At 38.7% G+C, this 27713-nt stretch overlaps 1 protein-coding gene and 1 long non-coding RNA gene across 4 annotated transcripts in view; one reads left to right on the top strand and one right to left on the bottom strand.

Moving 5' to 3' along the window:
- Positions 1–13833, bottom strand: part of CCNT1 (cyclin T1) — a 40172-nt gene extending 26339 nt beyond the window's left edge. The window contains exons 1-2 of one of the 2 annotated variants that reach the window (XM_070454498.1): positions 13571–13833; positions 9845–9926 (exon numbers count right to left, since the gene is read on the bottom strand). In XM_070454498.1, coding sequence (XP_070310599.1) covers positions 9845–9926; positions 13571–13731 — 243 coding nt within the window. In that variant the 5' untranslated portion in view covers positions 13732–13833. The remainder of the gene's footprint in view (positions 1–9844; positions 9927–13570) is intronic. The other variant, XM_070454497.1, reaches the window with a different exon arrangement.
- A 47-nt stretch (positions 13834–13880) lies between these two features.
- LOC139030847 (uncharacterized) lies at positions 13881–26758 on the top strand. Of its 2 annotated transcripts, none has more exons than XR_011483268.1 (2): positions 13881–14014; positions 23576–26758. It is a non-coding gene; the product is annotated as an uncharacterized lncRNA (long non-coding RNA). The 2 variants fall into 2 exon arrangements; XR_011483267.1 differs by lacking the exon at positions 13881–14014 and adding an exon at positions 14040–14223.
- The last annotated feature ends 955 nt before the right edge of the window (positions 26759–27713 follow it).

Raw genomic sequence — 27713 nt, 5'->3', positions numbered from 1 at the left:
GCAGCAGAAGTTGATCCAGACTCCAGCAACTTAAAATGTTCAACTTCATGCGCACACCAAAAATGTGGCCATTTGGGAGAAACAACAACATACAGGTGGGCTCAGGACCGAGGTGTTTCTTTAACTATAGATCTCATTAAATTTGTTATTTTACAGCGTCCAATTTGTCAACAATTAAGCATAGAAGCTTGCCACAACCAGTAAAGGACAAGTGGCACATGGCAAGCTGCCTGGGCAAATACAGCAAACTGATTATATTGGTCCCATAATATGGGAAGAAGGATGCCAATGTACTGCTGTGGACACCTATTCTGGATATTTAGTGGTCATTCCCTTGGGGAAAGCCAATCAGAATAATACTATTAAAACACTGGAGATAATCAATCTATATTATAGTGTTCCACTTCAAATTCAGAGTGCCAATGGGTCACATTTTAAAGTAAGTTAATACAAGAGTTTGCCCAGGAACATAATGTACAATGGATTTTTCTGATTTTATTATCCTCAAGATGCTGGCTTGACTGAAAGAATGAATGATCTGCTTAAAGAGCAATTAATTAAACTTGGAGAGGGTTCTTATAAAAACTGAAGGACTAATTTAAATACTGCCCTCAATATTTTAAATAATAGACCTATAGGAGAATTAGAAACTCCTTTGATGAGGATGACTATTCTAAACTTACAGATTCATAATACAGACTTCCATCCTGAGACAGCTAGAATTGGAAATCAGCCCAGGAGCACGAGCTCCTTTCTGAGCTACTCCTGAGGCCTCCAGACTGGATTTGTCACCTACATCCGAACACAGACTTACTAAAAGATTGATATGTGCTATTTCAACTGGTATTGCAATTAAAATGTCTCCCAGACACTTTGAATTAATCCAAGAATGCTTCAGTTTAGCATCAAAAGGGATTTGTGTCCATGGGGGAATTACAGACCTAGACTACCAAGGAGAAATTCCAGTAATTTTACTAAATGAGGAAAAGGATGATCTACTTATTAATAAACATAGTCAAATTGTCAACTGCTGATTCTTCCATTTGTAACTGGCAAAGTACAAAACAGAGAACCTCCCACCTTACTAATGGTCAGAGGTGACAGAGGGTTTGGGTCCACAAATGAAATACACGCTATTGAAGCTAAAGTCTGGGTGAAGCAGCCTAACTGTCCTCCCACACCTGCTGCTAATATGACTGCACAGGGGAAGGATATCATCATATAATCTCCGGACAGGAAAAATGGAAATATGTGCCATTAACACACTATTATTCTCAAGAAAAGACTCTTCTTGGAGCCTTACTGTACTGTGGATTGTTATTCATACCTCAACTACTATCTGCTACAGTTAAGAAAAGAACATGAAGAAAAATGTTGGGGAATCTTCAGATGGAAAAATAGGAGCCAGACCCAAACTCAGGATAACTTCAACTGCCTTGCAAACAAGGCCTGTTCTTTCTTAACTTTGACTTTCTATGGACAAAATTTATCTGTCTGCTAGATTACACCAATTTCATGTGTTACTTATTGTATCTGGGGGAGAGTATTAGTTGTGGCATTTTACTGGGAATTGTTTGGACTTTAATAATCGCACCACTTACTGATAGACTGTGATAAAGCTACCAAGAGACTGCTAAGTGGATCAACATCTCACATTTGGGAACCCTACTTATTACAGAACTTTGTCAAGTATTGTGAATGGACTATCTTCCCTAAATCCTATGTTTTTTGAAAATAGCCCCTCAATTTGTATGTACTGTAACCAGTAATATAGAAACTAACTTCTACGTATCAGGTAGGAACCCCTTTATGCAGATGTCTAACACATATTGATCATTTATATTGGAAGGGGACCACCCATTACTTTTCCCCCATGAGAACTTAAAGATATTGTGGACTCGAATCCTATTCCCTACTCTCTGTTTCCAGTATTAGCTTCCCCTTAGAACCTTTATGAAAGATTCTGCAAGGAATCAGAGTTACAAAATTTAATAAACATAATATCTTAATAGAGCATTTTGTTGTTACTACTCTAACTGCCAATAACTTAATGGATGTAGGAGCTGATGTACAAAAACGTACTTCTTATTCATGGTGGGTCTTTTTCTTTACTAAATCCCCTACTGCTCAAAGATTCTTTTCTGCACTGCTTAACCCATTACATATTTCTTTGATCACTTTATTTCTATTGACTATCTGGAACTGTTATTTGACTTACAGAATTAAAGAGACTGTTCATGTTACTCTGCCTTATTCCTATGCTCTACAGCCTGAACAATTCTGAGGTCAACTGGTATGGATGAGTCTTGTTCAGGCTTCAGAAATAGGGAAGCAGGCCTCTGACCGACTTCAGACCTTGCCCAGACACGGCCTGGACTACATACCTGCCTACAAGCACATCAACTGTTATCATCAGATCAATGGCACTTTAGAGAAGAAAGGGAGTAGGACTTGAAATCCCTAAGCCCTGGAGGGCCTGGCCAGCCTCTCCTCCCCACCTTCCCACCCCTCTGCCCCTCCTCCCCACCTTCCCACCCCTCTGCCCCTCCTCCCCATCTAAGAAGTCTTAAGACTTAGGAAGATAAAACAAACAGCATTGTAAAATTAAAGCAAAACTAGAGCTGCATCTTTTTGAAGTAATCTTTTAAAATTATTTTTATTATCAGTCACCAGAAACTATGCAGAGATGATATTTACAATGTTACATTCTCACAAGAGCTGCTTTTTTTGCACACAAACTGATGATGATATCAGTTTGCGGCCTGAGATTACAAACAGGAGACCCCAAAGTTGCTATCTGAAGTCTCACCTGTGGGGTAGACGTACCACCCAGGATCCTTCCAATTGGGACTCCAGATTGCTGTTAACAAGGGACTGGCCAGTGCTGTTCAAGTCTGGATATAGGCTGTCGGACCAATTCTGTTACTTCTCTCTACTGTTTTTGTGGGGTTTTTTTAATGACTGTATATTAAAATTAAGTCAAATAACTTCTATAAAAAATTGAAACTGTTTATTTGTGGTAATGAGTGGTTTCTTTTGTTAACAAATCCTTCAAACCTAAAACGAAAGTAAAACTTTCGTCTAAACAAGGAGTAAATTGAAATGTCCAGAATCAGCAAGTTCTTAGAGACTAAAGTAGACTAGTGGTTGCCAGGGGCTGGGAAGAGAGAAATGGAAATGACTGCTAAAGTATGAGGGGTTTCTTTCTAGGGTGATGTAAATGTTCTGAAATTAGATCATGGTGATGGTTGCTGACTCTGAATATACCAAGAACCAGTGAATTGTACATCAAAAGAAGGAATTCTATCATATGCGAATTATCTCAATTATACTTGTATATGGAGAAGAACACAAAACTTTAGTGCTCACTGCTGGGACCCCAGGTTCAATCCCTGTTTGGGGAACTAAGATCCCACATGCCATGCTGTGAGGCCAAAAAAAAAAAAACATCAAGCCAAAAACTCAGATGCTAAAGAAAAAATCATAATAGAACATAAACATAGCCTGGTGATTTGGTAAATCTCAGGAAGCAGAACTTCTCTAAAATCTTAACAAGAATATGTCAGTGACTCAAACACGGCAATGGCATGAACTAGACAGAATTTGCCAGAAGTCAAAGAAAACAATAAATAATTTTATAGAAGTGAAATATTTATTTACTGAGTAGAACTGATAAGCATTCTAATATTTATTTGTATTACTCTGTGAAAAGATTTTTCTCCACAAATTCAATTCAAAATAATCCTCTTCCTTTATATCTGTTGCAGCTGTATACGGAGCTTGCTACAAATATTCTACTAGACCTCAAAACAAAGAAAAACCAGAGGAAAATGGGTGTGAACAAAGATGTGAGAAATCAGGGCATCAAGCACATTTTGAAGAGAACATTGAGTAGTTAAAAGATATAAATAAAAGGATATAGGTCACAAAAAGATTTTTAAGAAGAGAATGACATTAAACATTTTGGGGAAAAAAATGTAGAGTTTAAGAAGTAATTAGAAAGATTAATCCAGTGGTAGATGGGACTAAAAGGAAGAAAGTATATATATATTAAGTTACTTTTTTTAAGAGAAAATTTTACTAATACAAGCACTAGGAAACAAAGTTTAGAATAGGCACTAGCAGTAGAAACAAAGTAAAAAAGAGAAGCAGTTTTCACCTTGGGAAAATGAATAGGTTTTCAGTAAATATATATATATATATGTAATTGCATGAAGAGAAAAAAATTCTAGTGGAAATATGTGCCAAAAGGTTAACAGGGTTATCTCTGAAGACCAGAGTTGCAGGGAAATAATTACCTCCTTTAATTTGTCCTCTTTAATTTTATGATAAAAATACATATTTATAGGGTGAGAAAAACAGAATAGTACCATTATAGAAATTAATAGGGCTTTATAACTGATTGGAAAAAGGAAAAAGATAACTCCAAGGCAATACTAAGATATTAAGCCTACAACTTTGCCTTCAAGGGTCTAAAAATAACATTTGAAAGAATCTAACATATACACACACACACACACATATATATATATAATAAAAACAATGTCTAACAAAGCACTATCTCAGTTAAGTGAAAGACTGCAACAGATAAATTTCAACCTAATTTTTGTGCAATCAACCATACCTTCATTGCTCCTCACAGAATCATACACCAAGCTAGTTTATCAAAGTATTTTCCTATCAAAGATAGTTTCCAGACGAATTCTTATGCCTAGTAAGAGTGTAAGATTTTTTTCCATATTAAAGGAACAGTAATAATGCCAGCTAATACTTGCTATGTGCAGGCACTTGGCAAATTAATTCACCTATATCCTATGAAGTAGGCACCATTTTTGACTCCAATGAGAAAACTGAGGCTCGAGGTAACTTGCCCAAAGCCAAAGAGCTGTAGGCACTGCAGCAAGGATCCACATTGAGATGGTTCTGACTCAAGAGATCATCCTCTTAACCACTCAGTTCAGTTCAGTTGCTCAATCGTGTCTGACTCTTTGCGACCCCATGAACGGCAGCAAGCCAGGCCTCCCTGTCCATAACCAACTCCCGGAGTTTACCCAAACTCATGTCCATTGTGTTGGTGATGTCATCCAACCATCTCATCCTGTCCTCCCCTTCTCTTTCTGCTTTCAATCGTTCCCAACATCAGGGTCTTTTCAAATGAGTCAGCTCTTTCAATCAGGTGGCCAAAACACTGATGTTTAAGTTTCAGCTTAAACATCAGTCCTTTCAATGAACACCCAGGACTGATCTCCTTTAGGATAGACTGGTTGGATCTCCTTGCAGTCCAAGGGACTCTCAAGAGTCTTCTCCAACACCACAGTTCAAAAGCATCAATTCTCCGGTGATTAGCTTTCTTTATAGTCCAACTCTCACATCCATACATGACTACTGGAAAAAGCATAGCCTTGACTAGCCAGACCTTTGTTGACAAAGTAATGTCTCTGCTTTTTAATATGCTGTCTAAGTTGGTTATAACTTTCCTTCCAAGGAGTAAATGTCTTTTAATTTCATGGCTGCAATCACCATCTGCAGTGATTTTGGAGCCCAGAAAAATAAAGTCAGCTACTGTTTCCCCATCTATTTGCCATGAAATGATGGGAATGGATGTCCAAAAAAATAAAGTCAGCCACCGTTTCCACTGTTTCCCCACCTATTTGCCATGAAGTGATGGGACCAGATGCCATCTTAGTTTTCTGAATGTTGAGCTTTAAGCCAACTTTTTCACTCTCCTCTTTCACTTTCATCAAGAGGCTCTTCAGTTAGTCTTCACTTTCTACCATAAGAGTGGTGTCAACTGCATATCCGAGGTTATTGGTATTTCTCCCGGCAATCTTGATTCCAGCTTGTGCTTCTTCCAGCCCAGCATTTCTCATGATGTACTCTGCATATAAGTTAAATAAACAGGGTGACAATACATAGCCGTGACATACTCCTTTTCCTATTTGGAACCACTCTGTTGTTCTATGTCCAGTTCTAACTGTTGCTTCCTGACCTGCATACAGGTTTCTCAAGAGGCAGGTCAGGTGGTCTGGTATGCCCATCTCTTTCAGAATTTTCCACAGTTTATTGTGATCTGCACAGTCAATAAAGCAGAAATAGATGTTTTTCTGGAACTCTCTTGCTTTTTCGATGATCCAAAGAATGTCGGCAATTTGATCTCTGGTTCCTCTGCCTTTTCTAAAACCAGCTTGAACATCTGGAAGTTCATGGTTCACATATTGCTGAAGCCTGGCTTGGAGAATTTTGAGCATTACTTCACTAGTGTGTGAGATGAATGAGTTTCAGCATTCTTTGGCATTGCCTTTCTTCAGAATTGGAATGAAAACTGACCTTTTCCAGTCCTGTGGCCACTGCTGAGTGTTCCAAATTTGCTGACATATTGAGTGCAGCACTTTCGCAGCATCATCGTTTAGGATTTGAAATACTAAACTTTTTAAGAGTCACTTAATGAGAGTAATATACACTCAAATTTGTCAGCCATTACAAGACAACACCTGTGTATCAAATGTTAGAAAATACAACATAAATACACACACAAGTCACTCACCTTTACTTTTACACTCCCCCACTTGAAAACATTTAAGATAGTATATATAGAAATTCAATTCAGTTCAGTTGCTCAGTTGAGTCCAACTCTCTGTGACCCCATGGACTATAGTGAGGCTGAATTTCTTCTCAAAAAAAGAATGCAATGCCAGGATTTAAGTAAAAATAAACCAGTCACTTAATCATGTCCACAAAAGGAATACAATTTATGCAATCTAAAGGTAAGTTCTCCACCTTCAAAGGTATTGGAAATATACTATATCTTGCTCTGAGTGGAGGTTATGTATAAATAAAATGCAAAAAACAATTGTGCTACACACCTCAAACTTGAGTGCTTTATGTTGCTGTTATTGTTTAGTCGCTAAGTCCTTTCTGACTCTTCTGCGACCCCATGGACTGTAGCCTGCCAAGTTCCTCTGTCCATGAGATTTTCCAGGCAAGAATACTGGAGTGGGTTGCCATTTCCTTCTCCAGGGGATCTTCCTGACCCAGGGATTAAACCCACGTCTCCTGCATTGGCAGGTGGATTCTTTACTACTGAGCCACCAGGGAAGCCCATGCTTTATGTTAAACCGCAATAAAGATTTAAAAATTTTTTTAAAAAGGCAAGAGCTCTAGGCTCCAAAACACCATAAAAGAGTTACAACAAAACAAGAAAAGTGTTCGCAGCACATGGCACACAGCTTTGATGGATGAGAAAATCAAAATAAAATAGGAGCAAAAAAGAATCAACAGAGAATTTTTAAGTCAATTCTTCAATTTCACAAGAAGAACAAAGACCAACAGGCATAAGAAGTTCATCTTTACTAACTGAAGAAATGTAAATTCAGAAAATAGGACTTGCACTATCTTGCTCACCACTCTATCCCTAGTACTTGACAAATAGCATTTTCTGAAATGAAAGTATTTGTTGTTAGTGAGGATGGAGAGAAAAGAACCATCTTCAAATAGTATTTCCTGAAATAAAAGTATTTGTTGTTAGTGAAGATGGAGAGAAAAGAACCGTCTTCCACAGTGCTGGAAACAATGCATGCTGATCTTTCAGTAGAGCAAACGGACACAACAAAAATCTTTTAAATGCATACCCTTGGACACAATTCCATCTATAAGAACTTATAAAACAGTCATGTGTACCAGACGATTTTATATAAATTATTTATAATACAATAAACTATAAACAACCCAAACATCACCAATCAAAAGCTGGTAAAATAAATTATAGCAACTACTCAAATACTATGTGGCCATTTAAAATAACAAATGCCCAATATATAAATACTGTTAAGTGGTAAAAGGCAATTGTAGTATAGTAACAAGTGATTTTTATAGAAATACATAAATGCTGGTACTACAGGCACAAAACAATGAGGTGTTTATCAAAAGTTACTTCTGGAGGATGGGATTACAGAGGAGCTTTTACTTTCTACATTACACATGCTTGTATTATTTTAATTTTTACCACAAGCATTTATTACCTTTGTAATTAGAAAAAAATTAACAAGAAAAATGTATGAGCACTTCACAGGACATACTTCATATCAATGCCACAATGTACTAAATCCCCTTAAATTTGAATTTGGACTTACCAGAACTAAACCCTTAGAATTAACATCCTACAGGAGTCATATTTTTCATCCATTAATTCCAGAATGTTCCTAAAATCAGTTCTCTAAAGAGGATCAATAAACCCAAATTAAAAGAACCACTGGATTCTCAAAAACATAATGAAATCCAAAAGAATATCTCTATATTGGATAATTACCAGATCATTCATTCATGCAGTAAGTTTACTGAAGGTGCTTTAGAGGATACACAGAAAAGTGAGTCTCTGTCCTTGCTAAGATAAACACATAGAAAATAAGATGTAATTTAAAAAGTAAAGCAGGGGAAACACACCCATACATGTTGCTGTTTAGTCACTGAGTCATTCGACTCTTTCCTGATCCCATGGACTGTAGCCCACCAGGCTCCGCTGTTCATGAGATTTCCCAGGCAAGAATACTGGAGTGGGTTGTCATTTCCTTCTCCAGGGGATCTTCCTGACCCAGGGACTGAAACCACACCTCCTGCATTGGCAGGTGGATTCCTTACCACTGAGCCATCAGGAAAGCCCATACATACATACACACACACACGCATAGAGTGGACAAATTGATTTGAGATGTATTCACCTTGGATTTCAAATCTTTACCATAATAAAAGAAAAGAAATATAGAAAACTTTTAGAATGGGTAAGACAGCAATAGACTTCCTCTTCAAATACCATTTTTTATCTACTACTTTCTATTCTAGAGCTATCAGACAGACTCAATAAATGCTTCTCTCTCTTAAGAAGAATGTGTTCCTGGTAATCAGAGGAGGTAGAGTGGGTAAAGATAGGAGACAGCCAAAATGACTGAATGATCAGCAAAAAATTGGGAATATTTAATCCACAAATCTAAAGGGCTTCCTGTACAATTATTCCCAATCATAAGTCCACTAATATCTTGCTTTCCAATTTCTTTTCCTATGGCATAAAAAAAGAGAATTCAAACCCTATTATCCTAAGGGTAAGTCTGAAACACCTTACCTCAAAACATAACCTTTTCTTAAATAATGAAATATTTGACTCATAAATCCATATGAAGTGTTCATCAAGTTCAACCCTATTATCTTGTGATTTTATTAAACAAATATATTCTTACCTGCAATTGGAATATCACTATGCACTTGCTTCCAAGTCATTTACAATAATGTTAAATAGGACCATTTCAGGTAGCAAAACTGAAAATAGCATTATTTACAATTCTGTCCAGAAAAAAAAAATCCCTTTATTACTATTATTTTCTATTTCTCGTCTTAAAAGTCATCACCCAGTCATCACATAATGTACCTTCCCCTTCCAACCAGACAATGATTGGACTCTTTTCAAAGCTTTTTAGAAAATGTAAATGACTAACATTCACTTGTTTTCCTGTGCCCGTATTATTAACCAGTTCAAAAGTTACACTTAAATTAAGCATAGTTTCCCCTTTAATGCTACTCTCCCAAATCAAAAATGTTAACTCTAAGTGTGCAATGATCTATTTTATTAGAGAATCCACCTACTCTAAGAATGCACTAAAGCTAAACAAGTAGCTAGACACTAAACAGGAAAATCAAAAGGCTGGATTCAGAATAGCAGTGTGATATATGAGGAAAGTGATCAACACTAAATTCTAAACTTCAAACCCCAGTTCAGCAGCAAAGATCAACCACAAAAGAAATATGAAGTTGAAATTAACCACAAAAGAATTAAACCATATAAAAAAATTATACTTACGTTTCGATGGAACTGTGTAAAGGACTGAATCATGTAGAATCGATGCATGTATACTATAGCAGTGTTGATAGTCAATTGTGAGCTAAAATGTTCAAGTTAAGGTCCCAAAACAGACAGTACAATCCCCCAAAATACAATCTTTATATCCTCCCAAAAGGACCATGCAGCCAAGCACAGCAAACACTCTTAAATGAAAATCATACTTACCTCTTTGGGGTGTGGACAAAGGGAATTCTCTACCCTGTTGGTGGGAATGTAAACTGATGCTGCCACTATGAAAAACAGTATGGAGGTTCCTCAAAAAACTAAAAACAGAGTTGCCATATGATCAAGCAATCCCACTCCTAGGCATATATTCAGAGAAAATTCTTCTAATTCAAAAAGACACATGCACCCTAATGTTCACAGCAGCACTATTTACAAAAGCCAAGGCATGGCAACAACCTGAAGGTCCATGGCCAGATGGATAAAGATGTGGTATATATACACAACAGAGTATCACTTAGCCATAAAAAAGAATGAAATAATGCCCTTTGGTAGCAACAAGGATGGACCTAGAGATTATCATACTTAGTGAATTCAGAAAGAGAAAGACAAATACCATATGATACCACTTCTATGTGGAACCTAAAATGACACAGATGAACTTATTTACGAAACAGAAACAGACTCACAGACACAGAAAACAAACTATGGTTACCAAAGAAGAAAGAGGGCAGGAGAGGATAAATTAGGAGTCTGGTATTAGCATACAAACAACTATATATACATATATATATATAAGCAAAGAGATAACAGCATAGGAAACTATATTCAATATCCTGTAAAAAACCATAATGGAAAAGAACATTTATATATACGTATAACTAAATCACTTTGCTGTACACCAGAAACTAACACAATGTACACCAGAAACTAACACAATGTTGGAAATCAATAATTGCAATTCTTCAATTTTAAAAAAAGATACCATACTTGCCTCTCAGAATTAAAAAGCAAATCTGTTTTCATCAAGCTATTGACACTTACCACAAGGCCTTATATGAAACAGGTATTCACTATAAACTGCTGAATTAATAAACAAGGTCTCAGTATGTGTGGATCAAGGACTACAAACAAAACTATTTAAGACCTAAACCTGTCACCTGTCTACTGAAAAATCCTGCCAAGGTGATCCATTAGCACAGAGTATCTCTTCACACTGATTTACAACACCCTTCCCTGATGTGTCCTCTAGGTAAGCTTCTGCTTATCTCATCTTCTCAAGCCCTCCCTGATCTGCCCCCTAGGTTGTTGTTCAGTTGTGTCCGATCTTTGCCACCCCATGAGCTGCAGCACATCAGCCTTCCCTGTCTTTCACCATCTCCCAGAACTTGCTCACACTCATGTCCATTGAGTCAGTACGCCATCCAACCACCTCATCGTCTCTCGTCCCCTTCTCCTCCTGCCTTCAATCTTTCCCAGCATCAGGGTCTTTTCAAATGCCAGTTCTTCACATCAGGTGACCAAAGTATTGGAGCTTCAGCTTCAGCACCAGTCCTTCTAATGAATATTCAGGATTGATTTCCTCCTAGGTATGTTTTCACTAATCTCCTCATCTTCTAAGCTCCAGCAATTAACTTTTCAGTTCTACTTCCCTCTGGCAACCAAACCTTCTCATAAGGTGATCCCTGGGAGCAGAAACACTTTGGTATTTAATGAATTATTTGATATTCACTGGAAAGAAAAACTGATTTTAATTTTTAACACAATTTTTAAAGATTATGCTCCATTTCCAATTCCTACAAAACAATGGCTATATTCCTCCTTTTGTAAAATACATCCTTGTAGTCTCTCTCACACCCAGTAGTTTGTACCTCCCACTCCCCCACCCTTACATTGCCCCCTCTCCTCTCCCCACAGCTAACCATTAGTTTGTTCTCTGTATCTGTGAGTCTACCTTTTTGTTTCCACCAGTTGTATTCCTTAGGTTCCACAAGTAAATAATATATATTTGTCTTTTTCTTCCTGACTTATTTCACTGAGTATGATAACCTCTAGGTCACATTGCTGTAAACAGCATTACTTCATACTTTTTACAGCTAAATAGTATTCCGTTGTCTATATATACTACCTATTCTTTACCCATTCATCTGTCCATGAATATTCATTTTGCTACCATATCGTGGCAACTATAAGCAATGCTGCTATGAACAATCGGGTGCTCACATCTTTACAAATTAGTGTCTTTGTTTTTTCAGATATGTACCTAGGCGTGGAATTGCTGGGTCATATAGTAATTCAATTTTTAGATTTTTGAGAAAACTCTGCTTGGTTTTCCACAATGATTGCACCAATATACACTACCACCAACACTGTCCAAGGGTTCTTTTGAAAAGGAAAATTTCTGAATGCCTTACTTAAAAAGACCTCAGAAAACAATGTGGGATATACAGAGATGGGGGCTTCCCAGGTGGCCCTAGTGGTAAAGAAACCACCTGTCAATGCAGGAGATGCAACAGACACAAGAACAACCCCTGGGTCAGGAAGATTCTCCCCCTCCCCACTACCCGTAGGAAATAGCATCCCTCTCCAGTTTTCTTGCCTGGAAAATTTTATGGGCAGAGGAGCCTAGCAGGCTACAGTCCATGGGGCCACAAAGAGCGGAACACGACTGAGCAGAGATGAGACAGTACCACAATAATACACACATAATAAGGAAAATACTAGGATGCACTAAAACAGAATTTTTTAAAAAGTTTTTTTTAACTCAGTACTGACTGGATGCTTAGGAAACAAACTTAATATGGGCACCAAAGACACCTTTTTTCAAGTGAGAACAGCCTTAAGACACAGCCAGCAACACATTTAAATGGAAGTTGCACCCAAAAACAAATTTCTACTTCCTAAGTGGAAAGCTTTCAACTTCAAAACTCTACAGCTTTATCTGCTACAAAATGAGTAGGTTTTCTGATCAAAACACTTAAAGGGGAAAAAAAAACCACTAAATCTTTTAAATATGAGAAAAACAAATATACATTAGCATTTTGAGTAACTTAAAACCCCAGTATTTTATAAAAGATTTTTCAGAACATTAGACCTGTAAGTCTACATGCCTACAAACTAAACTGACATCGATTCTTCCTCTGAAATACTATAAAACTCTTAACAGTAACTACGTTTTGAACATTAAGTGCCAAGTATTGTGCTGGGCATAGAAATCAAATTCAAGAGGCATCATTTCATTTTATAAACCAGTCTTAAACAACCAGTAAGTGGAAAAAATGGTTTTTAAGCCAAAGCTGGGGTATTAGTTCTAGGCCACCTTTTAATAAGACCTTCAGGTACTGAAATTTCTCAAAACTCTCTTTACACAGTAAGTTTAAGAAGGCAGCCATCAACAGTGAACCTCCACTAGGCACTTTGGGCATAACACAAAAGCAGAATGTCAAAGTCACCAGAACAGGAGATCACAACACACCGAAATGGGACTACTACTGCTTTAAAATATAAAGCGGGAAGGATACGCATTCCCACCAAGGCTGGTGGCACGGGTGAGCGAGCGGGAAATTAACTCCGCCTCGCTTCCCTCTCGCGAACGTTTAACTTTTGCCCATCGTAGGCTCTCCTAACTAGACACCCAGTCCCTGCCCACCCTCTTCCCTTCTTGTCTAACAGACCTTGAAGACTCGAAGCAGAGCAGGGCGGGACCGACTCCAAGGCCGAAGGCCTAGGCCGCAAGGATACACGTTAAGACGTTGGCCCATGTCCTGGAGCAGATTGGCCGCCTGCTGGCGATTAGAAAGTTCTTTATCTGGATCCAAGCCAAAACGACGAGACGGGCTATTTTCCAGTTGTTCTCGAGTAAAATACCACCGTTTATTGTTGTTCTTCCTCTCTCCCTCCATAGTGCTTCAACCAGAAGGCAGCGGCGGCGGCTGCAAGCACTTCTCAGCGTCACCTAAGCGGCGACACACATCCGCTATGCGGGGGCAACTGCGACGTGACGAACTTCCGCAAAGGCCGGACGGCTAGGTTGTGACACGCTTCCGGGGAGGAAGTGCTAGTTAAAGGATCTACTTCCGGAATGGACCTCTGGCCAGCCTGTAGCAGAGTTAACAGCCAGTAGGCGATCAGAAAAACCTCGGTTCTAGGATGCAGGCGCCCGTCATGTGACACTGGAGAGGCAAGGTGGGGTTAGGCGTTCTCGTTTAAAAAAAAAGTCTCCTCTCGCGAGAACTATTTTGAGCCTTCGCGCCCTGAGCGTGGTGCAGAGGAAAAGGTTGTGGGTGGGTAAGGCTCCCGCCCTCGCGCCGCACGGCGGTTCCTCGGAGAATTTCGTTTGTGACGGAGGTGGTTGTACAAAATGAGGCAGATAGAGAACTTGACAGAGAAAATGGGTAAGAGTGTCGAAAACTAAAAAAAATAATCAAAGCGAGTAGCGCTATCGTATATCGTAACATAAAGCAACCGGAAAGCTCTTGAATTCGTTGGTAGCAGTATAAATTACCCATTTGAAAAGCTACAACGCGTAGCTAAATCCTCGAAAACACTAATGATTCGCCACGCTGAACCAATTTAAAGGAATAAAATGAATAATTTCATTTTATTAATAATTTAGTGCTTACCACATCGCTGACTCTTAACTACACTATTCAGTCGGCACAACCCGAAAAAGTGGTACTATCTTAACCCCATTGTATGAGCGGATGAACTAAAACTGCTCCTTCCGTGTGGAAAACTTCCACTACCATCCTGCGCATGCATAGATTTTTAAGTCCTGTCCACTGTTAAGCTATATCCCCGCTCCAAGCTTGAGGACTGTTTGTTCCTAGGCAAGATACATAACTTCTCTGTGCCTGTTATAAATGGTATATAGTACATACGTTTTAGGTTCTGAAAAGGATTAAGCGATTTGATAAGTTACAAGCAGTTATAGTAGTACCTGGCACATAGAAAACATTCAGTAGCTTTCCTTATAATATTTATTACGTTATGTGAAGTTGAGGGTAGGAACAATACCATCTATGTATGCTTTTGTATCCTTAGGCTACCTACTGTAGTCCTGGCCTTAGTAAATGAGTGTTTGTCAAACAAATGGTCACTACAACCTGTAATAAAGAAACTGAGGCTTGGGAGATTAGGTAGTTTGCCCTACACTACACCACTTGTAAATGTAGATTTTAAAATCAAGTATAATTTCATTGTTCTTGCTTTATTGGAACAGTCAATTCACCTTGATTATATTTGAGTAATATTAGAACCCTTTGTCTTTTATAAAAAATATTTTGAGTTTTGTCATTTCTCGACATGGCTTTTCACACTCAGTTTGATTCTAATTCATTCTCAGAAGTATTTTCTTTTACTGCAAGCCTTCCTCTGCCATATACTGCCTATAGTTAGCATTAAGTAAGTGTTAGTCACTCAGTTCTGTCTGCCTCTTTGCAACCCCATGGACTACAGCCTACCAGGCTTCTTTGTCCATGGGATTTTCCAGGCAAGAATACTGGAGTGGGTTGGCATTCCCTTCTCCGGGGGAATCTTCCCCACCCAGGATTCGAACTCAGATCTCCTGCATTGTAGGCAGATTCTTTACCAACTTAGCTACCATTAGCTCCATTTTACTCCAGAAAAATTGAGAAAAAGAGGATAGGTATGGAGTAAAGGGATAAAGTAGATGATTGAATAGTTAATCCCTCTAGGGGACTGTAAGTACAAGTAGTATGAGAGACCCTTGTAAGTTAATAATTACTTAAGAAAGCAGGTTTACTTAACCACAAAACCAAGCAGGCTTTTTTAGCAACAAAATCATGCAACAGAAGCAAGAGATATGCCCCAAAATAATAAAACAATGGTGACATCAGACTCACATGCTGCGCAGTGAGCTCAGTAAGTTAATGATCCCTAGGACATGCTCTCTGCACACATAAAAAACAGTAATTTGTGCACCTAACTTGACCATGTAGGGACAAGAAAACTCCCCTGCTCAACTGGGAGCTGAAGCTGATGATGGAAGCGTGATGTCTACTCAAGAAAGACAACAAAGTTCTGCTCTTCCTCCCCACTTTTCCTTTAATTATAAAACTAGCCCAGTAAGCTCTCAGGGCATGGCATCCTTTTTTCCATCTACTCTGCTCATAAGCCTCACAAGCATCCAATTTTAATAAATCACTTCTTATCTATCACTTTGTCTCTTGCTGAATTCTTTTTCTGTGCTGAGATATAAAGGACTGGTACCAGAGCTCTTCAGAGTCCCTGAAACGACACCAAATGGTTTCTAAAATACTTACTTCAAATCGTAACATTAAACATTTTTTTTTCAAACTTCTTCTATGGCAGACTTTTTCTGTTAATAGAAAAAGCACTTTTCGGTCATGTCATCATGAATTTTGTCTTTTAAACAGCTAAAATTATTTCTCCCAGATCTCTCTTGCCTGTTCCTTTGACCAGTGTTTGGTTCTCCACTCAGTCTCTTGGATTGATGACTCCATTTTGAATTTGCTATTGGAACTGTGTACCAGTCCTCCAAGAAAAAGTTGTGGTGTTTGACAGGCTTCAGGCAAAGCAAATGCTAGCCAATGGTTTATTACCCTGTCATACAGAAGAGGGGGACCTATGTAAATCAGAGAAAGGGAATGGTATTTAACTGAAGATGAAATTATTGAAAGTAGGCAGCAGTGATTACATAATTGCTAAACATAGCTTTTGATTCAGGCCTGATTTCAATTCCCAGTTATTTTAAAACTGTCTTAACCACTTTGAAGTGTACAGTTCAGTGTCAGCTGCATTGTTACACAGCAGATACCTACAGATTTTTCTTTTCGCATAACTGCAACTCTATATCCATTGAAAAACTTCCTGTTTCCCCCTCCCCTAGCCCTAACAACTCCCATTCTGCTTTCTGTTGCTTTGAATTTGAATGCTTTGGATATTTCATATAAGTGGAAAGGTATTTATTCATGTAAGTGGACAGGTATTTCATATATGTCATATGAGATAGTCTCACAGGATTGTCTTTCTGTGACTGGATTGTTTCACTTAGTATAATGTTCTAAAAATTCCCAGTTATGTATTGACTAGTTGTGTGATCTTTTTTTTAAAAATTATTATTGTTATTTTTTTTTCTAACTTTAAACTTCTTATTTTGTATATGGGTAAAGCCAATAAACAATGTTGTAGTAGATTCAGGTGAACAGTGAAGGGACTCAGCTGTATATATACATGTATCCATTCTCCCCCAGAGCCCTCTCCCATCCAGGCTGGCAGGAAAAATTGAGTGGAGTTCCATGTGCTATACAATAGGTCCTTGTTGGTTATCCATTTTGAATATAGTATTGTGTACACAAACTCCCTAACTGTCCCTCCCCCCCGAACAATGTTTATTTTCTAAGTCTATGAGTCTGTTTCTGTTTTGTAAATAAGTTCATTTGTGTCATTTCTTTTTAGATACCACATATAAAGGATGTCATAGTATATTTCTCCTTCTGTCTTACTTCACTCAGTATGACAATCTCTGAGTCCATCATGTTGCTGAAAATGGCCTTATTTCTTTGGCTGAGTAATACTCCATTGTATATATGTGTCACATTTTTTTTTCTTGAAAGAAAGCTATTTATTTTTTATTTTAATTAAAAGTATTATATGGATGTATAGTTGATATATTATATAAGCTACAGATATGTAATATAGTGATTCACACTTTTAAAAGTTACACTCCATTAATAATTATAAAATACTGGCTATATTTCCTGTGTTCTCATTCTCCAATTTTTTCTACACATACACACCTGTACTACCCATTAATAGAGGAGAAAATAAATGTTAATCTAATCTGGTAAAATTTTAGACCCAATAATTTAATTATTCCATTAAGATAGTTTCTTCTGGTTTAACAGTTTTCTTTTCAGTATTTCAAACTGTATTATCCTTCCCCTGCTCCTTGTAAAACTGTTGGCAGAGTATATGGAAGAACGTAGCTAATATGACCTAGTGTTTGTGCTGAGGAGGTAGAATCTATAAATAATCCAGTAACCTCTGTACGAATGGCCTGGTCTGTTCTGTTCCATGAACTTGAGCTGCACAGGTACAGTACTTCTCTTTCACATTTTGTGGGGTTTTTTTGAGAGTAAGAGTCTAGTGTTCCTTGCCAGAGTCCACAGTCCCAACCATTTAAACCTATTCCCCTCATTCCCAGCTCAGAGTCTTCTGCTCCATTGCTGCTCATCACAATTTCTGGCAGTCCTCTGGCCACTGAAGGCTTCTCCATCCCTACACCAGGCCAATTTTGCTAAGCCTTACAAAGGCCAAGGGCAGCCAGTGATGCTCTCTAAGACTCATCCCTGAGTAATGGAATCATCATTTTTTTTTAAGTTTTTAATCCTCTTTTTTTTTTAATTTATGTTTTAATTTAAGGTAATTACTTTACAGAATTGTGTTGGTTTCTGTCAAACGTCAGTGAGAGTCAGCCATACATATACCTCCCTCCTGAATCTCCCTCCCCATACCACCCTTCTAGGTTGTTACAGAGTCCTGGTTTGAGTTCCCTGAGTCATACAGAAAATTCCCATTGGCTATCTATTTTACATATGGTAATTAAGTTTCCATGTTACTCTCCCTATACATCCCACCTTCTCCTCGCCCCCCCCCACCACCACCTGCTGCACTGTGTCCATAAGTCTGTTCAATATGTCTGTGTCTCCACTGATGCCCTGCAAATAATTTCATCAGTACCATTTTTTCTAGATTCCATATATATGCATTAGTATACGATACTTGTTTTTCTCTTTCTGACTTCACTGTCTATAATAGGCTCTATGTTCATCCACTTCTTTAGAATTGACTCAAATGCGTTCCTTTTTATGGCTCAATAATATTCCATATAAATAACCTCACATACGCAGATGACACCATCCTTATGGCACAAAGTGAAGAAGAACTAAAGAGCCTCTTAATGAAAGTGAAAGAGGAGAGTGAAAAAGTTGGCTTAAAACTCAATATTCAGAAAACTAAGATCATGGCATTCAGTCCCATCACTTCATGGCAAATAGACAGGGAAACAATGGAAACAGTGAGAGACTATATTTTGGGGGGCTTCAAAATCACTGCAGATGGTGACTGCTGTCATGAAATTAAAAGACACTTGCTCCTTGGAAGAAAAGCTATGACCAACCTAGTTCAGTTCAGTCACTCAGTCATGTCCGACTCTTTGCGACCCCATGAATCGCAGCATGCCAGGCCTCCCTGTCCATCACCAACTCCCAGAGTTTACTCAGACTCACGTCCATCGAGTCAGTGATGCTATCCAGCCATCTCATCTTCTGTCATCCCCTTCTCCTCCTGCCCCCAATCCCTCCCAGCATCAGGGTCTTTTTCAATGAGTCAGCTCTTCGCATGAGGTGGCCAAAGTATTGGAGTTTCAGCTTTAGCATCAGTCCTTCCAATGGTCATCCAGGACTGATCTCCTTTACAGCATATTAAAAAGCAGAGACATTACTTTACCAACAAAGGTCCATCTAGTCAAAGCTATGCTTTTTCCAGTAGTCATGTATGGATGTGAGACTTGGACCATAAAGAAAGCTGAGGGCTGAAGAATTGATGCTTTTGAACTGTGGTGTTGGAGAAGACTCTTGAGAGTCCCTTGGACTGCAAGGAGATCCAACCAGTCTATCCTAAAGGAAATCAGTCCCAAATATTCATTGGAGGGACTGATGCTGAAGCTGAAACTACAATACTTTGGCCACCTGATGTGAAGAACTGACTCATTGGAAAAGACCCTGATTCTGGAAAGATTGAAGGCCCAGGAATGGGATTGCAGGGTCATATGGTAGCTCTATTTTAGTTTTTTAAAGAACCCCCATACTGTTCTCCATAATGGCTATACCAATTTACATTCCCATGAACAGTATAGGGGAGAAGGCAATGGCAACCCACTCCAGTACCCTTGCCTGGAAAATCCCATGGACGGAGGAGCCTGGTAGGCTATAGTCCATGAGGTCGCTAAGTCCACTGAGTGACTTCACTTTCACTTTTCACTTTCATGCATTGGAGAAGGAAATGGCAACCCACTCCAGTATTCTTGCCTGGAATCCCAGGGACAGAGGAGCCTGGTGGGCTGCCATCTATGGGGTCGCAAGACTGATGTGACTTAGCAGCAGCAGCAGAACAGTATAGGAAGGTTCCCTTTCCTCCACACCCTTTCCAGCATTTCTTGTTTGTAGATTTTTTTGATGATACTCATTCTGACTGGTGTGAGGTGGTATCTTACTGTAGTTTTGATTTGCATTTCTCTAATAACTACTGATGTTGAACATCTTTTCTAGTGCCTATTGCCCATCTGTATACCCTCTTTGGAGAAATGTCTATTTAGGCCTTCTGCCCATTTTTTGAGTGGGCTGTTTGTTTTGATGCTGTTAAGCATCATAAGTTATTTGTAAATTTTAGACACTAATCCCTTACCAGTCACATCATTTGCAAATATTTTCTCCCTATCTATGGGTTGTCTTTTCGTTTGTTTTGCATTTCCTTTGCTGTGCAAAACTTTTGTATTTAAGTAGATCCCATTTATTTTTGTTTTTATTTCCATTATTCTGGGAGATAGATTGAAAAAGATGTTGCTGTGATTTATGTCAGAGACTGTTCTGCCTGTGTTTTCCTCTAGGAGTTTTATAGTGTTCAGTCTCACTTTTAGGTCTTTAATCCATTTTGAGTTTATATTTGTGTATGGAGTTAGAGAATGATCTAATTTTATTTTTTTACATGTGGCTGTCCAGTTTTCCCTGGCTTGGAGAATTTTGAGCATTACTTTACCAGCGTGTGAGATGAGTGCAATTGTGTAGTAGTTTGAGCATTCTTTGGGATTGCCTTTCTTATGGATTGGAATGAAAACTGACCTTTTCCAGTCCTGTGGCCACTGCTGAGTTTCCCAGATTTGCTGGCATATTGAGTGCAGCACTTTCACAGCATAAACTTTCAGGATTTGAAATAGCTCAACTGGAATTCCATCACATCCACTAGCTTTGTTCAGAGCGATGCTTTCTAAGGCCCACTTGACTTCACATTCCAGTGGCTCTAGATGAGTGATCACACCATTGTGATTATCTGGGTCGTGAAGATCTTTTTTGTACAGTTCTTCTGTGTATTCTTGCCACCTCTTCTTAATATCTTCTGCCTCTGTTAGGTCCATACCATTTCTGTCCTTTATCGAACCCATCTTTGCATGAAATGTTCCCTTGGTATCTGTAATTTTCTTGACGACATCTCTAGTCTTTCCCATTCTGTTGTTTTCCTCTATTTCTTTGCATTGATCACTGAGGAAGGCTTTCTTATCTCTCCTGGCTGTTCTTTGGAACTCTGCATTCAAATGGGTATATCTTTCCTTTTCTCCTTTGCTTTTCGCTTCTCTTCTTTTCACAGCTATTTGTAAGTCCTCCTCAGACAGCCATTTTGCCTTTTTGCATTTCTTTTCCATGGGGATGGTCTTGATCCCTGTCTCCTGTACAATGTCAGAAACCTCCGTCCATAGTTCATCAGGCTCTATGTCTATCAGATGTTCAAGCTGGTTTTAGAAAAGGCAGAGGAACCAGAGATCAAATTGCCAATATCCGCTGGATCATCAAAAAAGTAAGATAGTTCCAGAAAAACATCTATTTCTGCTTTATTGACTACACCAAAGCCTTCGACTGTGTGGATCACAATAAACTGTGGAAAATTCTGAAAGGGATGGGAATGCCAGACCACCTGACCTGCCTGTTGAGAAACCTGTATGCAGGTCAGGAAGCAACAGTTAGAACTAGACATGGAACAACAGACTGGTTCCAAATAGGAAAAGGAGCACATCAAGGTTGTATATTGTCACCCTGCTTATTTAACTTATGCAGAGTACATCATGAGAAATGCTGGGCTGGAAGAAGCACAAGCTGGAATCAAGATTGCCGGGAGAAATATCAATAACCTCAGATATGCAGATGACACCACCCTTATGGCAGAGAGTGAAGAGGAACTAAAAAGTCTCTTGCTGAAAGTGAAAGAGGAGAGTGAAAAAGTTGGCTTAAAGCTTAACATTCAGAAAACTCAGATCATGGCATCTGGTCCCATCACCTCATGGGAAATAGATGGGGAGACAGTGGAAACAGTGTCAGACTTTATTTTTTTGGGCTCCAAAATCACTGTGGATGGTGACTGCAGCCATGAAATTAAAAGACGCTTACTCCTTGGAAGGAAAGTTATGACCAACTTAGATAGCATATTAAAAAGCAGAGACATTGCTTTGCCAACAAAGGTCCATCTGGTCAAGGCTATGGTTTTTCCATTGGTCATGTATGGATGTGAGAGTTGGACTGTGAAGAAAGCTGAGTGCCAAAAAATTGATGCTTTTGAACTGTGGTGTTGGAGAAGACTCTTGAGAGTCCCTTGGACTGTGAGGAGATCCAACCAGTCCATCCTAAAGATCAGTCCTGGGTGTTCATTGGAAGGACTGATGCTGAAGCTGAAACTCCCAATACTTTGGCCACCTCATGCGAAGAGTTGACTCATTGGAAAAGACCCTGATGCTGGGAGGGATTGGGGGCAGGAGGAAAAGGGGGCAACAGAGGATGAGATGGCTAGGTGGCATCACTGACTCAATGGGCATGAATTTGAGTAAACTCCGGGAGTTGGTGATGGACAGGGAAGCCTGGTGTGCTGCGATTCATGGGGTCGCAAAGAGTTGGACACGACTGAGCGAGTGACCTGAACTGTCCAGTTTTCCCAGCACCATTTGTTAAGACTGTCTTTCCAACATTGTATAGTCTTGCCTCCTTTATGATAGATTAATTAACCATAGGTGCATGGGCTTATTTCTGGGTTTTCTGTCCTATTCCATTGTTCTATATTTCTATTTTTGTACCAGTACCATACTGCTTTAATGATTGTAACTTTCTGGTATAGTCTGAAGTCAGGAAACCTGATTGCGCCAGCTCCATTTTTCTTTTTCAAGATGGCTTTGGCTATTCAGGGCCTTTTGTGTCTCCATACAAATTTTGAGATTTTTTTTGTTCTATGAAAAATGCCACTGGTAATTTGATAAGGATTGCATTGAATCTGTAGATTGCCTTCAGTAGTATCATCATTTTGACTATTGATTCTTCCAATCCATGAACATGGTATATTTTTTCCATCTGTTTAAGTCTTCTTCAATTTCTTTCATCAGAATCTTACAGTTTCTGGAGTACAAGTCTTTTATCTCCTTTTAGGTAGATTTATTCCTAGGTATACTATTCTTTTTAATATCATCTGCTTCTGTTAGGTCCATACCATTTCTGTCCTTTATTGTGCTCATTTTTGCATGAAATGTTCCCTTGGTAACTAATTTTCTTGAAGAGATCTCTAGTCTTCACCATTCTATTGTCTTCCTCTATTTCTTTACATTGATTGCTGAGGAAGGCTTTCTTATCTCTCTCTGCTGTTCTTTGGAACTCTGCATTCAAATGGGTATATCTTTCCTTTTCTCCTTTGCCTTTAGCTTCTTTTCTTTTCTCAGCTATTTGTAAGACCTCCTCAGACAACCATTGTGCCTTTTTGCATTTCTTTTTCTTAGAGATGGTATTGATCACTGCCTCCTGTACAATGTCATGAACCTCCATCCATAGTTCTTCAGGCACAGTCTATCAGATCTAATCCCTTGAATCTATTTGTCACTTCTACTGTATAATTGTAAGGGATTTGATTTAGGTCATACCTGAATGGTCTAGTGATTTTCCCTACTTTCTTCAACAGAAGCAGAAGATATTAAGAAGAGGTGGCAAGAATACACAGAAGAACTGTGCAAAAAAGATCTTCATGACCCAGATAACCACAATGGTGTGATCAGTCACCTACAGCCAGACATCCTGGAATGCGAAGTCAAGTGGGCCGTAGAAAGCATCACTACGAACAAAGCTAGCGGAGGTGATGGAATTCCAGTTGAACTATTTCAAATTCTAAAAGATGATGCTGTGAAAGTGCTGCACTCAATATGCCAGCAGATCTGGGAAACTCAGCAGTGGCCACAGGACTGGAAAAGGTCAGTTTTCATCCCAATCCCAAAGAAAGGCAGTGCCAAAGAATGTTCAAACTTCTGCACAATTGCACTCATCTCTCACACTAGCAAAGTAATGCTCAAAATTCTCCAAGCCAGGCTTCAGCAGTATGTGAATCATGAACTTCCAGATGTTCAAGCTGGATTTAGAAAAGGCAGAGGAACCAGAGATCAAATTGCCAACATCCACTGGATCATCATAAAAGCAAGAGAGTTTCAGAAAAACATGTACTTTTGCCTTATTGACTATGCCACAGCCTTTGACTGTATGGATCACAACAAACTGGAAAATTCTTCAAGAGATGGGACTACCAGACCACCTGACCTGCCTCCTGAGAAATCTATATGCAGGTCAAGAAGCAACAGTTAGAACTGGACATGGAACAACAGACTGGTTCCAAGTCAGGAAGGAGTATGTCAAGACTGTATATTGTTATCCTGCTTATTTAACTTACATGCAGAGTACCTCATGCGAAATACTGGACTGGATGAAGCACAAGCTGGAATCAAGATTGCCGGGAGAAATATCAGTAACCTCAGATATGCAGACGACACCGCCCTTATGGCAGAAGAAGAACTAAAGAGTCTCTTGATGAAAGTGAAAGAGGAGAGTGAAAATGTTGGCTTAAAACTCAACATTCGGAAAACTAAGATGATGGCATCTGGTCCCATCACTGCATGGCAAATAGATGGGGAAACAACGGAAACAGTGAGAGACTTTATTTTGGGGGGCTTCAAAACCATGAAATTAAAAGACGCTTGCTCCTTGGAAGAAAAGCTGTGGCCAACCTAGACAGCATATTAAAAAGCAGAGGCATTACTTTACCAACAAAGGTCCATCTAGTCAAAGCTATGCTTTTTCCAGTAGTCATGTATGGATGTGAGAGTTGGACTATAAAGAAAGCTGAGGGCTGAAGAATTGATGCTTTTGAACTGTGGTGTTGGAGAAGACTCTTGAGAGTCCCTTGGACTACAAGGAGATCCAACCAGTCCATCCTAAAGGAAATCAGTCCTGAATATTCACTGGAAGGACTGATGCTAAAGCTGAAACTCCAGTACTTTGGTCACCTGATGTGAAGAACTGACTCACTGGAAAAGACCCTGATGCTGGAAAAGATGGAAGGTGGGAGGAGAAGAGGATGACAGAGGATGACATGGTTGGATGTCATCACGGACTCATGGCCATGAGTTGAGTAAGCTCCAGGAGTTGGTGACAGACAGGGAAGCCTGGCGTGCTGCAGTCCATGGGGTTCCAAAGAGTTGGACACGACTGAGCGACTGAACTGAACTGATTCTATTCTTTCTGATGTAATAGTAAATGGAATTGCTTCTTGAACTTCTCTTTCTGATCTTTCATTGCTAGAGTATAGAAATGCAACAGATTTCTGTGTATTAATTTTGTAATCTGCAACTTTACCAAATTAATTGATGACTTCCAGTAGTTTTCTGGTAGCGTCTTTAGGATCTTCTATGTATACTCTCATGTAATCTGCAAACAGTGATGGTTTAATTTCTTGTTTTCCAGTTTGGATTCCCTTTACTTATTCTTCTTCACTGATTGCTGTTAGCTGTGATCTTAAATGTCATCCTGAACAGAACACCATTTGGCACATGGTAGGTGTTCAACATATGCCTATTGTCAAAATAGTGTTAGCTTTCAGATACATGGCCCTTAAAGAACAACTGACAAAATCTTAGACCAGAGAAATTTTCCTCATTTTTTTTTATACATTTTGAATAGGACTCTGTTTCCTGTCACACTTACAAGGCTGTTCATCCTGGGTATAGGATGATATTTCATGGTTTGGTCTTATTTTGCATTGTGCTTATGGATGTCAAATTTCAGTTGTGTCACACATTACCATTTACTGCTTTTACAACAACTTCTCCGCACATTCATGTAGTTTCCAAACAAAAATATGAAAAGATGGTGTGCTATTCATAACCATCCTCAGCTCCATGTTGAATGATGTGTATATTTACTTCAGTTTATTACAAAGTCTACTTATAGGATGTATAGCATGCAATTTATAAAACTAAAGTATATAATTTTCTTTATTGTAAATTTTTTATAGCCAGCTGATCCTCATGAAATGCTTTCATTGAATTTTCCCAAATCTTGAATCAAGAACCAAATGTGTGGTGACATTTGACAAATAAATACAGGCATACCTTGGAGATATTGTGGGCTCGGTTTCAGACCATCACAATAAAGCAAATATTGCAATAAAGTGAGTCATGAATATTTTGGTTCTTAGGCGTGCAGTAGCATTATACCTAAAAAACAATAATACATACCTTAATTAAAAAATATTTTGTTGCTAAAAAATGCTAACCACCATCTGAACCTTCAGTGAGTTGTAATCTTTTTACAATAGTAGCATGAAAGATCACTGACCACAGATCACTATAACAAATATGATAGTAATAACAAAGTTAAAAATATTGTGAGAATTACCAAAATGTGACACAGAAACACAAAGTGAGCAAATGTGGTTGGAAAAAGTTTATGCTGGTAGACTCAAACCTTCAGTTTTTAAAAAGCACAGTGTCTGCAAAGTGAAAAAAAGTAAAGGGCAATAAAATGAGGGATGCCTGTATAGCTTTGATTGCTGGTTGACATTTTCATATGCATTCATAAAGTGAAAGTGAAGCAAAGAGACATGTTGGAACTTCACTTATTTGTCAGTGACTTGAGCAACATCTTTGCTGAATTGGATAATAGTTTTTGAATACTGGGGAAATATTTCAATTTTTTGTGCTTTTGACAATGGCTGCAGATATGATACATTTTTAAACTTAATGTACATTATTAACATTTTCTTGATCACTTTCTTAAGCCTAAACAGTTGGCAAAGCAAATAAATTGACTGTTTGTAGTATTTGCCAGTTTCTGTAGTGTAATTCTTTCACCATAGTTAATTTAAAACTACCAGTGTGACATCACTGATCATGAAATTGGGAAGAGATGAACATACCATCACATAGTATTTCCTCCATACAGATGTAATAGACAGGGACTCTGGTTTCCAGTATGACATACAAAGAGCTTAGAAGTTATCACTCTTGTTCTCACAACAAAAAAGTTGAACAAACTGAAAATCAATAACCCTTCTTAGATCCATCAGAGAATCAAAGTGACAGGGCAAACCTCGACCACAAAAAAGAAGAATCAGAACAGGCAGAACACAGAATCGTGGCTTACTAGGAGCAAATTCATGGAACCAGTAACTGATATAAATATTTAAGAGACAATTGACTAACTACTGGAGACTGAACATGAACTTGATTGAAAAATTATGAGAAACAAAAACTCCTTAGTGCCCAGCCTAAGCAGATACCCACATTTTCATGAGTTTTACTCTCAGAGCCCCACAGGTCTTACTATGAAGATAGGAGAAAAATCCTTTCATCCTTCCAATGGGGAGAGTGAAAAGTAGCGATTCTGAAATATACTAGAGCGTTCAGTTCTCCTTAAAAAAGACCTTCCCTCAAGGGAAACTATTCAACAGAGCCTGACCAAGTGGGAGAAGGAAAATAAGCCAACTCCAGTTTCCTGTAGCTGTCTTGTTTCATGTGAGAGGGAAAAAAGACAAAAAGCATCTATGAAGGTCAGAGTATGGGGACACAATCTCACTAAAAGAATGAGACCTGTAGGACACTTCCCCCTCCCTCCCTTTACCAACACATCAGTTGAGTTCCTTCAACAGGTGATTCGTCTGAAAGAACTATAAACTCAGACCCTATTAAGGAGTTTCTAGGGAAACCCAAAGACATCAGAGGAAACAAGAACATCAGAGGAAATTTGACACCGACAGCTTTAGCAAACAGGAAACA

The sequence above is a fragment of the Odocoileus virginianus genome, chromosome 24, assembly GCF_023699985.2.
Source record: "Odocoileus virginianus isolate 20LAN1187 ecotype Illinois chromosome 24, Ovbor_1.2, whole genome shotgun sequence".
NCBI lineage: Eukaryota > Metazoa > Chordata > Mammalia > Artiodactyla > Cervidae > Odocoileus > Odocoileus virginianus.
The sequence above is the reverse complement of the archived record's forward strand: the minus strand, read 5'-3'. Positions and strand labels throughout refer to the sequence as shown.